General features: G+C 43.3%; 1 protein-coding gene across 2 annotated transcripts in view; it reads right to left on the bottom strand.

Moving 5' to 3' along the window:
• Positions 1–7053: 7053 nt before the first annotated feature.
• EHF (ETS homologous factor) overlaps positions 7054–12398 on the bottom strand; it is a 42467-nt gene continuing 37122 nt past the window's right edge. For both annotated transcript variants that reach the window (XM_028517522.2, XM_036029223.1), the window contains 2 exons: positions 11559–11754; positions 7054–11455 (listed from right to left, as the gene is read on the bottom strand). In XM_028517522.2, the coding sequence (XP_028373323.1) occupies positions 11356–11455; positions 11559–11754 (296 nt within the window). In that variant the 3' untranslated portion in view covers positions 7054–11355. The remainder of the gene's footprint in view (positions 11456–11558; positions 11755–12398) is intronic.

Here is a 12398-nt window from a genome sequence, read left to right as displayed (position 1 = left end):
AATACCTCAGGGACCCGTTGTTCATTTTTATGCTTTTGGCAAAATTCTACTTCCTGTTTCTAAGAAAGCTTACTCAGAGAAAGAAAGGACTTCACTCATCTGTTCAAACCTCAGACGGTGTTCCCTTTAACAGCTTAAGAGTTCGTGCAATAGCAATGTCATTGCCTGGGAGCTAGGTTCAAGTCACAATTCTGCCACTTGAGCAAATTGTGATCGTTCTGTTTCCTCGTCTCAAAAGAAGGATGGTAATAATATTATCTGCCTCATAAAATTAAATGAGATCATACAAGTGCATGGTTCTCTGCCCAACAGAGTAATCACTGAGCAAATATCAACCGTGACTGTTACCGATGAGCATATACCCAAGAGTTAGCTTTCCCAGGTGGGAACACAGCTCTTAGATGCCAAAGGGCAGCTTCCCCTGGAACTGACCACACAGATACAGGGACTGAGGCTCTGCTCTTTTTGTGTCCACTCCCCTCCCTCCTTCACAGCCCTACAAAACCATCAGATGATTCCATGTTCCTTTAGCTCCCAACCCATGCCAGGGAGGTAAGGGGAGTCCATTTCTCAATCATTTGGCAGGTAGAATCAAGGCAATATTATTCAGCTGCAAAAAAGAAAGATATTCTCCCATTTGCAACAGCATGAATTCACACTGAGCACGTGATACTGAGCAGGATAAGTCAGACAGAGAAAGAAAAGCACTCTATGGTAGCACTTTATATGTGGAATTTAAAAATGTTAAAACTGTAAAAACCTGAGAGTAAAGGGGATAGTGGTGGTGTTTAAGGGTATAAACTTGTAACAAGTAGTAAGTAAGCCATAGATATAATGCTCAGTGAAATGAATATAGACAATAATATTTTATGATAATTATGTAATGTGATAAAAATCATTACATCAACAATCATATTACACAATATATAAATATATCAAAGTAACATGTTGTACACTTTAAACTTACATAATGTTATACATCGATTCATTTTGTAAAAAATTTACAAGCCTCTTCACTAAATATAAGTTGATTCTCAAAATAAATAAATAAATAAAGAGTTTGGCAGAATTGTAAAGATTTAAATAAATTTTGAACTAGATTTGAACTTATTTTCATAAATTCCTGGAACTCTTTATTTAGAACAACCTCACAGATGATCTAGTCTAGCCTGTTGATTTACAGATGAAGAAACCAAAGTGACAGAGTGTGAGAAATGTACCTGAGGGCCCATGGCTAGTTAATGGTGGAGCCAAGACTGGAACCCAAGTTTCACCGCCCTCCATTTTCCTATTATTGATCACACTGCCCTATGATAACCTGGTTATTTGGCCGTCGCCCCTGTAAAGCATAAGCTCCAACTTAGAATGCCTGTTTGTTCATGAGGAAGCTGAGGCTTAAAGAGGTTAAATCACTTGCCCAAGTCTACCCAGCTTCTAAGTGAAAGTGTGAGATTTGGAACCAGGGTTGTTTCAACTATTAAAAAAAGTGTGCTTTTTACTCTATTTTTCAGTCCTCTTTTTCAGTCCTAGTGACTTAAAGATCATTTATTCCCAAAGAAAGAATGGGCATCAGTAGAGGTAGCATGGTGAAGTAATACTGGAAGCCAAGCTGGCTCTCACACTGACCTGCTTGCTGTGTGAACTTGGGCCAGTCACTTGACCTTGTGCTGAGCACTGTGGCAGCGGCTGGTGCAGTGCCTGGCACCTTGGTTGTGATCAATACGTAGTTGAAAACTGTTGAATATGTGAAGCACTTTTCTCTCTGTACATACCAGACAGCCACTCCCTTCAGCGCTTGCTTTCTCTGTCACAAGGAATCTCAGGGGAGAGCCCAACAAGGGCCCAGAGTCCTGTGTATCCCCATTAAGGTGAGTTGTGTCCTCAGGTCAAACTTAAGCGATGTCCTCTGTTTCCACAGGTTCCCTAGAGATCACTGAGTCTATCTTATGTGAATATGCTGTTTGTTTTTCTTCTTCTCTTTCTATTTGCCTTTGGAAAAGTCCATTAGCGTTGAATGACATGACTAAACAGTCAAGGAGAGAACAGTTGATGTGTTAATAACTCTTAGGTAAACACCACTTGTTTTTGTCACCACCGAGGCTTTCAGAGAGGTGGCACCATTCCTGGTCCAGGACTGTCCTCTTGTCCGCTCTGTCTTTCAACAACCTGGAAAGACAGGTTTGGAGAAAAAAGGGGTCTGGAAGGGACTGGTGAGCCAGAGGAAGGAAGGGTATGAGGAAGAAACTGGGATTCTAAAAGAGACACAGAGAGCAGGGGAGAGGAGGACGGGCACACACACGCACACACATGTACACATGCACACATGCACAGACACACAAAGAAGCAGAGGAGAGACGTCAGAGAGCTGATGACTTGATAACTAATGGGATCTTTTATCAGATTCCATACTCTCTTCTGCTCCTTCCTTAGCACTGCTGGGGACCTCTGCTTTCATCGTTTCTTAGCAGCTCTGACTTGGTCTTTCCGGTTCCACATCTGCTTCCACTAACATCTAGGATGTGCAGTGTTTCCTCCCAGACCTGGTGGGGACCCAGAGGGGAGAGGATACTGGCTGGATTAGAAGAATCAGCATAAGAAGGTGGCAGGGCATCACCATGAAGGCAAGGAGGAAAAGGAGCTTCCTTGAGGGTGTCTCTGTGTTGAGGATGGAAGATTCATGGGACTATGAGGAAGCCATGACTAGGAGAGCTCACACCTAGATGAAAGGATGCATGAGTAGGAAAAATGGAAAATTGCTTTCCTCCTAACTAAATGCTTGAGTGACCTTCAATCTGTGCATTAAACTCCCTGCAGCATTATGATGGGAGTTTGTACCAAATGGTCTTCTAGCTCTAAACATCTCTGGGACTATGATTTTAAGGCAAATCAGACACTAAATTCTTTTTGACTCTTAGTCCCTGACTAGGGGTGACCAGGTATGACTTTAACACAGGATAAAATGCCTTGAAGACACCTCTGTTGGCTAGATATTATTGTGTGATAAACACTAACACCCAGACTAACACTCTAAATACTTCTCTTTGAGTTGTCTTGAATTTAGTAATAATTCCTTCACTTCATTCCATGCTTAATTTTTTCTCATAACACTTTCCCAGAGGACAATAGAGCATCATAATTAAGACCCCCACTCTGAACTCGGCCAGGCAGAGGTTCCAATAGCTCAGGCACACACCAGCAGGGTGAGCTCAAGCAGCCTTCGCCCCCTCTATGAACCTCAGTTTCCTCATTTGCAAAATGGGGATAATAGTAGGACCTATCTCATGGGGTTAGAGTGAGCATTAAAAGAAAAAAAAAAAAGCTAAGTGCTTAGCACAGTGCCTTCATGTATAAACCATCCACAAATTATACAATGATTAAATAGGATAGTCTCTCCACTCCATTCCCACAACACCAATGTAGGTTTGTATCCCCATGTGATAGATGAAGAAAGTAAGGAACAGAGACTGTAAGTGACAAGTCTACCATCTGCAGCCAGTTAGAGGTGAAACCAGGACCAGAGAGAAAACAAACTGTAACTACTCATATACTTATGACGTCTCTGCACTGAGCTCTTAAGGGGCTAAGCTTTGAGGAACAGCATGTTAAGAGAGAAGAGGGTGATTTAATCTTGGGAAACACACACAGTTACAAGGAAGGCAAGAGGAAGAACTGAAGAAGGAGCACTCAGGAAAGCAAAAGAAAACTTGCAGAAAACAAGGAATTGATCTTTTCCAAAAGTAGACAGGCAGGTCACCAAGTGTCAAGAATCATGAAGTCAAAAGAAAGGCCTTGGAATCTGAAAATAAAAAGTTGGACCTTCCTTTATTCAACATATATTTATGGACTCAGGTACATATGTTAGGCACCTCCTTGAACTAGGAATATGTTGATGAACATTGCAAACAAGGCTCTTGCTTTCCTGGAGGCTACTTTTTGGCAGAAAAAGTAAAATACTACAAAAGAACTAATAAATTAAGAAATATAATTTCAGATAGTATAAGTTCTAAGAAGCTAAGATTGAGGGTAATAGAATAAGAAGGGTGATTTCTTTAATTGAGCCCTGTATGACTAGGAGTCAGCCCCACAAACCCACAAAGATCCCAAGTGCATTTTAGAAAGAAGGAGCAGCCCTGGCCAGGTGGCTCCGTTGGTTGGAACATTGTCCTGTGCACCAAATTTGTGGGTTCAAATCCCAGTCAGGGTGTGTACGGAAAGCAACCAATGGATATTTCTCTCTTACACTCATGTTTCTCTATCTCTCTCTCTCAAATCAATAAAAATATATTCTTAGGTGAGGAAGGAACAGAGAGAGAAAGAACAGCTAAAGCAAAGTCCCTGAGGCCGGGATGAGTTTGACTATAACCTTTAAAAGGACATTTCAGTGAACTGATGTGAACAGAAGCCAGGTTATGACAGTTAATGGAAGAGAATTGACTTGTAAGGAATAAGAAGCCTACAGGTAGAATACTCATTCAGGAAGGTGATCTTAAAAAGAAGAAATAAAATGGTATTCATGCCATTTATACAGAGTGGGTAATGCCACCCATTCCTATTTGGGGATCTTTCCTCTTCCTTCCCATTTCAGTGACCTCCCCCCTGCCCAACCCATGCCAGTATTCTCAACCTGAGAGCCGCATCCTTGGCACAGACATTCATGTTAATGACTGTAGGGTATTTGTGGGGTTTGAAGATAAGAGTAATCAAATCCTCCCACTCCAAGACTCCACCGACAGCATCAAACTTGTTTGCACTGGCAGATACTGTCACCATTCCAGCAAACACAGAGATATTTGCTTTGGACCTTTACTTTTTTGTTCTCTACGATTCAGGGTCACCTTTGATTTCTAAGGCTAACTAGATCCTATTTCACTGTTGGTTACTTTTGCTCACTACCCTTTCCCCCTACCCCACCCCATCCTCCCAGGCTAGATTCTACAGTAGTCTGTCTAATAGAACTTTCTTTGCTTATGGAAATGTTCTATATACGCATTGGCCACATACAGGAACCACTAGCCATAGGTGACTATTCAGTACTTGGAAAGTGGATTTAGCAATTAAGAAACTACATTTTTGTTTATACAATTTTAACTAAATTAAGCTTAAATAGCCATATAGTAGCTAGTGCCCGTAGTTCTGGACAGATAGTTCTAAAGAGTGAAAATTCAGGAGAGGTCATAGTTCCCCGAGAGGAGTCACTTTGCAAATTCTTGGTGGTTCCTGAGAATGCATCAGTGCAAATAATAATGCCCAGATCAGTGAGGGAATTGTTCTTCAATGAGGAAAAAGAAAAGGAATATATACAGAGTTGGCCAAGTTTGATGTGCATGAATATTATCGGCATACTAATTTGGCCCAGTATGGAAATACTGCTTCTTCAGAGAAGTAATCTCTAAAGATCATTTCCCTATGTGCATTTTAAAAGGTACTGTTTTAAAAGTGTGTCTTTCTTTGATGAAAAGGGTCCTTTGTCAAATAGGCTTGGAAAATTGGGGACACTTTTTCCATCTCATAGATTCAGCATGCACACCATCACAACAAAGGCTCTGGGAAACCCTAACAGTAGATAACTCTGTAAATACATTGTTTGACTCAGTATTAAACATGACAGTGTATGTGCATGTGTGTGTAATATTAGCATCCAGACAAATGAGAGTTAAGCATATGGACTTTGGGAAAAAGAGATCTGGGTGAACAATGCCGCCTCTCCCACTTATTACTAGCTGTGCAGCCTTGAGTAAGTCATTTAACCTTTTCTCACATTCATTTTCCCTCATTTGAAAGTTGGGAGTAATCCATATATATCACAGGCTTCCATGAAGATTAAATGTATGTAAAGACCATATCACAGTATCTGGGACCATGAGGATCTTGCAAAAATGGTTAGCTATTATCATTTTTTTAAAATTTTATTTATTTTTAGAGAGGAAAGGGAGGGAGAAAGAGAGAGAGAGAAACATCAATGTGTGGTTGCTGGGGGTCATGGCCTGCAACCCAGGCATGTACCCTGACTGGGAATCGAACCCGTGACACTTTGGTTCACAGCCCGTGCTCAATCCACTGAGCTACGCCAGCCAGGGCTAGCTATTATCATTTTCATTATTTATGAAGATGAGTGACTGAATGACTGGGATTTTCTGGGCCTGGGAGAAATATATCATGAACTGGCAGAGTCCGCTGACTGCCTTGAATATATTTTACAGTATTGTGTTGGAAACCTGCATGTGAAAGCAATCTTTTCTACCCCCCTTTGCTCATCCTTGGCTAAGAATGTACACAGCATTCAATACATTCTTGCAGTTCATTCTCAACACAGCAACCAGGGGGATTCTTTTAAACCAGAAGTTGGAGCTTGCCACACTTCTGTGGCCAAACCTCCTTGCTGCCCATCTCAATCAAAAGAAAAACTAGAGCCTCCATCAATGACCTCCAAGTTCTATGAGATCTGGCCAGCCGAAGCCTCTTCTGCATTATTTCCTATGGTTGTTTCATCTCCTCTGGCACACCCTTCCTTGGACATGTTAGAAACACACTCACTTCAAGACCTTTGCACTTGCTGGTCCCTCAAATAGGGAATCGTTCCCCCAGTTACCTGCATGGCTCCTTCCCTTACATCCTCCAGGTCTTTACTGGAATGTTTCCTTCTTACCCCTCCCTAAACTTGCAGTCCATCCCTACACACATCTCTTCCATGCTTTTCATTTCTCGACTACATGTCTGACATGCTTGCTCCATTGTATTTGTTACTGTTCTGTTTCTTGTCTGTTCCTGTTCAATACAACATAAACTTCATGAGAGCAGAGTTTTTCTCTCCTTCTCTGCCATAACTCAGGGCCTAGGACAGTGCCTGGAACAGAGCAGATGCCCGGTGAGTGCACATTGAGTAACTAAATGCAGGAACTGCATGTTTTGGTGCTACAGATTAATAAGAGCATTGCCTCTCAGCCCCGCTGTGCATGGCTTGTTGAAACACACAACACACAGTTACAAGACAGTCTCTGGTTTTTATTAGTGTTTTCTGGGACCCATCAAACAAAAATAATATATATTTTTTAAAATCTTATTCTTTCATAAAAGAGAAATACTCAATTTGAACTTAACATAGTTTAAAGGACATGATTTCTAATTTTTAAAATTAGCAGCAGTAGGGCCGTTTCCAAAGAAATTGTCTACTCAGAAACCAGATGGGAACAAAAGCAAGAATTATGAAGCTCGCTATGAGAACATTCACCTCAGTTTAGCTAACCTTGGGAAGGCGTGTATGTGTCAGTGGTCCATAAGGCATACTTTCAAAGGGTCTTTAGTAAATGCCCTACCTCATGTTGCAGAAATGGAGTTCTGAGAACCAACGCTGAGGTCAGCTCAGCTCTGACAATGTGACTGTCCTGCTGTTCTGTCTTTAATACCGCCCGTGTGCATCCATTAGGTTCACATGAAGTACATGTCACACCCCACGGAATCAGATACACTCTTCATACATGCTTTCCTACAGCACACATAGTGGGTACTCAACAAACGTTTCTTTTTCAACTACAGAAGAATAATATAACTGCCTTCCCTCTTAATTTTACCTTTCCCTGTGCCCCTGAAAAACAACACTTGCAAAACTGAAATCTACTGCGCATAGCTCACCTTATGAAAAGATCCCTCCGTATTTTTCAAAAAGAAAAAAATATATATATATATGTATGTATGTATAAACCAACCCCCAAAATACTAAAATTTAAAACTGCTTTACATTTAAATAACAATTTACATCATATGAACACATTCATAATCTTCATGGGTTAACACATGTCAAAGGTTCATTCCTGGTTTGTTATACCAGATAAATCTCACAGTTCCTAACAAGGCGACGGAATCCTCATCCAGCACACGACTTGTGGAAGCAGGCAGCCTGTTCTGGTTTCACCTCAGCGCGGGCAGGAAGGCAAAGTGAGGAGTCTCACCATAAAATGTTCATCTGACAGATAACACGTCTTTGAAGGGACAGAGGTTGTACTCTTATTCCCATGAAGAAGTGATTCACATCCCAATTCTGGGTATGACCTCCGCATCCAAGGAGTCCTCCAGAAAACATTCATTTATTAACTCAACAAATATTTATTGAGCGCCTATCCACGCTTGGTGCAGAGCACAAATATTGATAAAATCTAGTGCCTGCCCATAAAGAGCTTACAGTCTAGAAAGGCAAAAATTTGGAGAAAGGACAAGGTTGTCCAAAGAAAAACTCATAACCGAGGTCTGCCCGGCTCAGAAGGCAAGTTCAAGAAACTGTAGGTATGGCCCCGGGAGTCAGGGCCTTGCTAAAGTCTCATCAGGTCAAACACCTAGGCCCCTCAGATGACCTGAGTCTGGTAAAGTCTTAGCAACACATCTCCTGCCTCAGGTTCCCGTGAAAACTACAAATAAGAGCCCACGCCTTCAGCTCAGGGAAGGTCCAAGGAGACCGTGTGCCGCGACCCTGGGAGCACAGAGAGGCTTCCCCAGGGAGAAGCCGGGTGTCCCCCAAAGGACGGGCTGCTTCACCTGATGCCAGCTCGCCTCTGGGATTTCACCCTCCCTTCCAACACGGCGGTGAGAAGTGCTCTGTTCACACCCCAAGTGGGCATGGCCTGATTACCTTGAGTTTTCCAAGTCACGAACTGTACATAAAATGCATCCAACTCAAGCCAAGACAATAGAGATATGCTGAGAACTTAATACTCCGGCCTATTTGAGTAGGAACTGGGTGCCAAGAAACCGTCACTTTCAAGAAATAGCACAGTCTGCTAATATCATTAGAACTGCATCAGTCGGTTCTCCCCAGACTCACTTACCACCTCGCAAAGACTGCTCTTCTATGGAGAGGGGGCCGAAAGAGTCAGTTTCGGGGAATGTGAGAAACTTGCAGGTTTGGGGAAGTGTAGACTCAGAGAAAATCTAGCCACCTTAAGATGACGAACAAGCAAAGCCAAGGAAGGAATAGCAAAGAGAGAATTAGCAGCTGAGCCTACTGTCTTCACACAACTCAGACATACACAGGCACCCAAACATTCAGGTGTTTACTCCAGTTAAAATATCCAGATACTGAATTTGTTCTGTGTGAAGTATAGTTAAATGCTGGGGAGGCCTCCTAGCTCTTAGCCTGCCTTGGGAAAGAAGGTGTGTCTTTTGCGCAGGGATGTCTCAGATCTGGGCTGCAGACTGTCACTTCTCTCAGTTCCCTCAGTAACTGTTACTTAACAACACTAAGTAACGCCTTTGTGGAGGTGACCAGGCCAGGCAGAACTAAAAATGGCCTTGGCTGTCCCTTCAGAAGGTCATTCATCTCAGTACCCTGGTATGCCAAGGTCACCATCCAGAATGGTTGCCATTTGTAATTAGGGCACAGGGTTAATTCTTACTTCCAGCCTTCTGAGTACATTACGAACGCTTTACAATCCTTGACTAAGAATTGCTCGCCTCTGCTAGGTAAGACACTGTGGCAGGTGATCCATTAGTTGATGAAGGCCACTCCCTGGTATTGGTACGTGTCTTCAGCCCCACAGTATTGCCCAAGAGAGGCAGGAGGAAGGAGAAAGCCACCAAGTACACAGAGAGCCAAAAAGAAAAGCTGCAAAAGGGATTTGGATGTTCAAATCCATTCGCAAAGTGCCTACAGGCTCACAATTCTTCCAGATTATGGGACCCAGTGGTAAGTCTCCGGGTACCCCAAACAACCCCATCATTAAAGAAGTCTCCAATTCCTTACTGACCATAGGTCCTAGGTGTTTTCTGTTTTTTTTTTTCCATGCTTCCTTTCTTTCCTATGTCTTTTTTTTAACATTCCTCTAGCTGCAAGTTTAAATAATACACCATTCGCTTTGAAAAGGATACTTATGAGACAGGAAAATGATGATCCAAAAGAGGAAAGACTATAAAAATTAACACCTGCAAAGAAGATTTTCCCAGGAATTTTCTCTCCCTCTCTCTCTCTCTCTCTCATCTCTCTCATCTCTCTCAAACACACTCACACACAGAAATACACACACACCCATTTTTCCCTTAGCATCTCTACAATAAAATTTTTGCTCTGCTTTGTAATTCTAGTGAAAATGTCTTCTTTTAGTTCTGGCTGCATTACCTTGTTCCGTGTATCTGACGTTGGCTCTCATCCGGAGTCCTGAAAAGAAGTTCCTCTAGATACTTAAACCCATTGTCCCTAATATTTTAAGAATTAAAAATAGGATGACTTTGAAGTCTTGCTTTTGCTTCTTCCTCGGAATTAAAGGATTTTCCATATTTTACTGTTCTGAGAATAAATCACCAACTCCATCTTGACTGGCTAAATCAGTGGTACTCAATCAAAGGCAATTTTGCTCCCCGCTCAAAGCACACTTGGAAATGTCTGAAGACATTTTCGGTGGTCACAACTTCTATGACTTCTAGCGAATAGAGGTCACAGAGACTGCTAAACACCTTACAATGCACAGGACAGCCGAACAACGTACAATGAAGAATCATTCAACCTAAAGTGTCAGTTGTGCCAACTGAGAAACCACAGACGATAGGAATACAAGAGCAAACTCATTGCCACCTCCTTTTTCCCATTTATTTTTAGGCAATTGTCATAAAAATAAGCAAGACTGGCCCCTTTCTTAAATATCTGGAAGTTAGCAGAGGCGGTCATTGAAGCTGTTCACCAATCATCCAAGAGGGAGGAGGGAGGAGAGCCTTGGCATCAGGGAAATCATTCCTGAATGAGTATAAAGCCCCCACATTACTCCTCTCGCTGATTCGAACATTGCAAGTCACGTGATTATGCAGTGATTACAGTCCCCCTGGATCTGGGGAGTCCTCGTTCTCCACTCAGTGGCTCCTGAGGGGCCGGTTAAGCTTCCCAGCATCCTCTGGTTCCTCTTGTCCATCTGAGACCCTGGAGTTCATCCCCGCAACCACGCCCGCCTCTCTTGATGAGGCCGGGTGGATGCTTACGGGCGAGCGAAGGACACTTGATCTTTCCCTAAACCATTTGTATATAAAATATTTAATGCCCTCTGACATTTTTTTTTCTTTTCGTTTAGCAAGAAGCACAGGCCACAAACCCCATTCTTCTTGCAGTGGGAAGGACTTCACAATAAAGGCAAAAACAAATCACAACCACAGACAGCGTCATGGTTCACAGAAAACTGTGTACGTTTGTTCCCCACACAGGATATACTTCAAAGTAACAAAATAATTGTATCAACTGTAGTGTTCCTTCTCCCGTAAGAAGTAGACTTTCCTTTCTCCCCTTCCTGGAACATAAATATCAGAGAAAACCGTCTTTGAACTATTTACGTCCAGGAGCTAGGCTCGTTAGGTTATGGGGGGATGGTGTGGTTCGGGTTCCAGGCGTCAGTTCTCGTTTTCTCTCCATCCGCGTGCATTCTTCCCAAATTTATATACCAGTCTGCGCCCGTCCACGCGTTCCAGAATTTCTCTTTTGTAGTAGTACCTGTAACAAAGGACACGGTGTCAGGCCGCTGGTCGGACTGGGCCTGCCCGCACACTAACTGGCCGTGTGGCCTCTGCGTGTTCCGAGCCTGGGAACTCCTCACCTCATGGCTCGGCTGAGCTTTTCGTAGGTCATGCTGCTGTTGTTTTTCTTTTTCCCCCATAGCTGAGCCACCGCCTCCGACTTCAAGAACCTGAAGATGCCCTCCGACCTGTCTTCCCACTTGATCAACCCTGGATTCCTGTCTGGGTTCAGGAGGATGTCGCGGATGAATTCCCATAGGTGAGTCCCCCGCGGGTCTGAGAGGCAGAAAAGGGCGTTGAGCGAAGTCACAGCAAATGAGGCTCCGAGCGAGGGCAGCGTCGGAACACCTTGCATCAGGTGGGCGAGGCTCGGTCACCCCTCTCCCCACCAGCGAAGCCGGATCACCGGATTCCCAACTATCGTACATTTTTTTAAAAGGCATTTGAGAATGAACTAGCACATTTTCTTTTTTAGTCTCCCCGTCAGGAAACTGGGACCCTGAGAATGGCAGTGACTTTGACCAAGGTTGTATAGTTAACTAGTGGCACAGCCAAGAGGAAACACAAGATCTTAGGAGTCCTGTACTTGGGGTGCCTTCTAAGTATTGCTGACAGATTGTCCAGCATTCATTTCAACCTGCAGCTTCCCCACAAGGCAACTCTCTTCACCGCTTTTCCTTGGTGAGTATGTCCACCAACTACATCGCTGCCACCCGGCCACTGTGCTTCCGCCACAAGCACGTGGATTGGGTTCTAGTAGTTTAACTCCTAGGACAGATAGGGGCGTGGTCTTGCTGGGGTTGAGGGGGCCAATTTGGAAATGAAGAGGTAACTGTAATAAGATTGGTCGCCAAAATCAGCCTCACCCCCACAAGACCTGTGACACAGACTGACGCTGGCCCCCCAGGTTGAGGGGCTCC

Source organism: Phyllostomus discolor, chromosome 6, assembly GCF_004126475.2.
Source record: "Phyllostomus discolor isolate MPI-MPIP mPhyDis1 chromosome 6, mPhyDis1.pri.v3, whole genome shotgun sequence".
Classification (NCBI taxonomy): domain Eukaryota; kingdom Metazoa; phylum Chordata; class Mammalia; order Chiroptera; family Phyllostomidae; genus Phyllostomus; species Phyllostomus discolor.
Note: the sequence above shows the minus strand (reverse complement) of the source record. Positions and strands in the feature narration are given on the sequence as shown.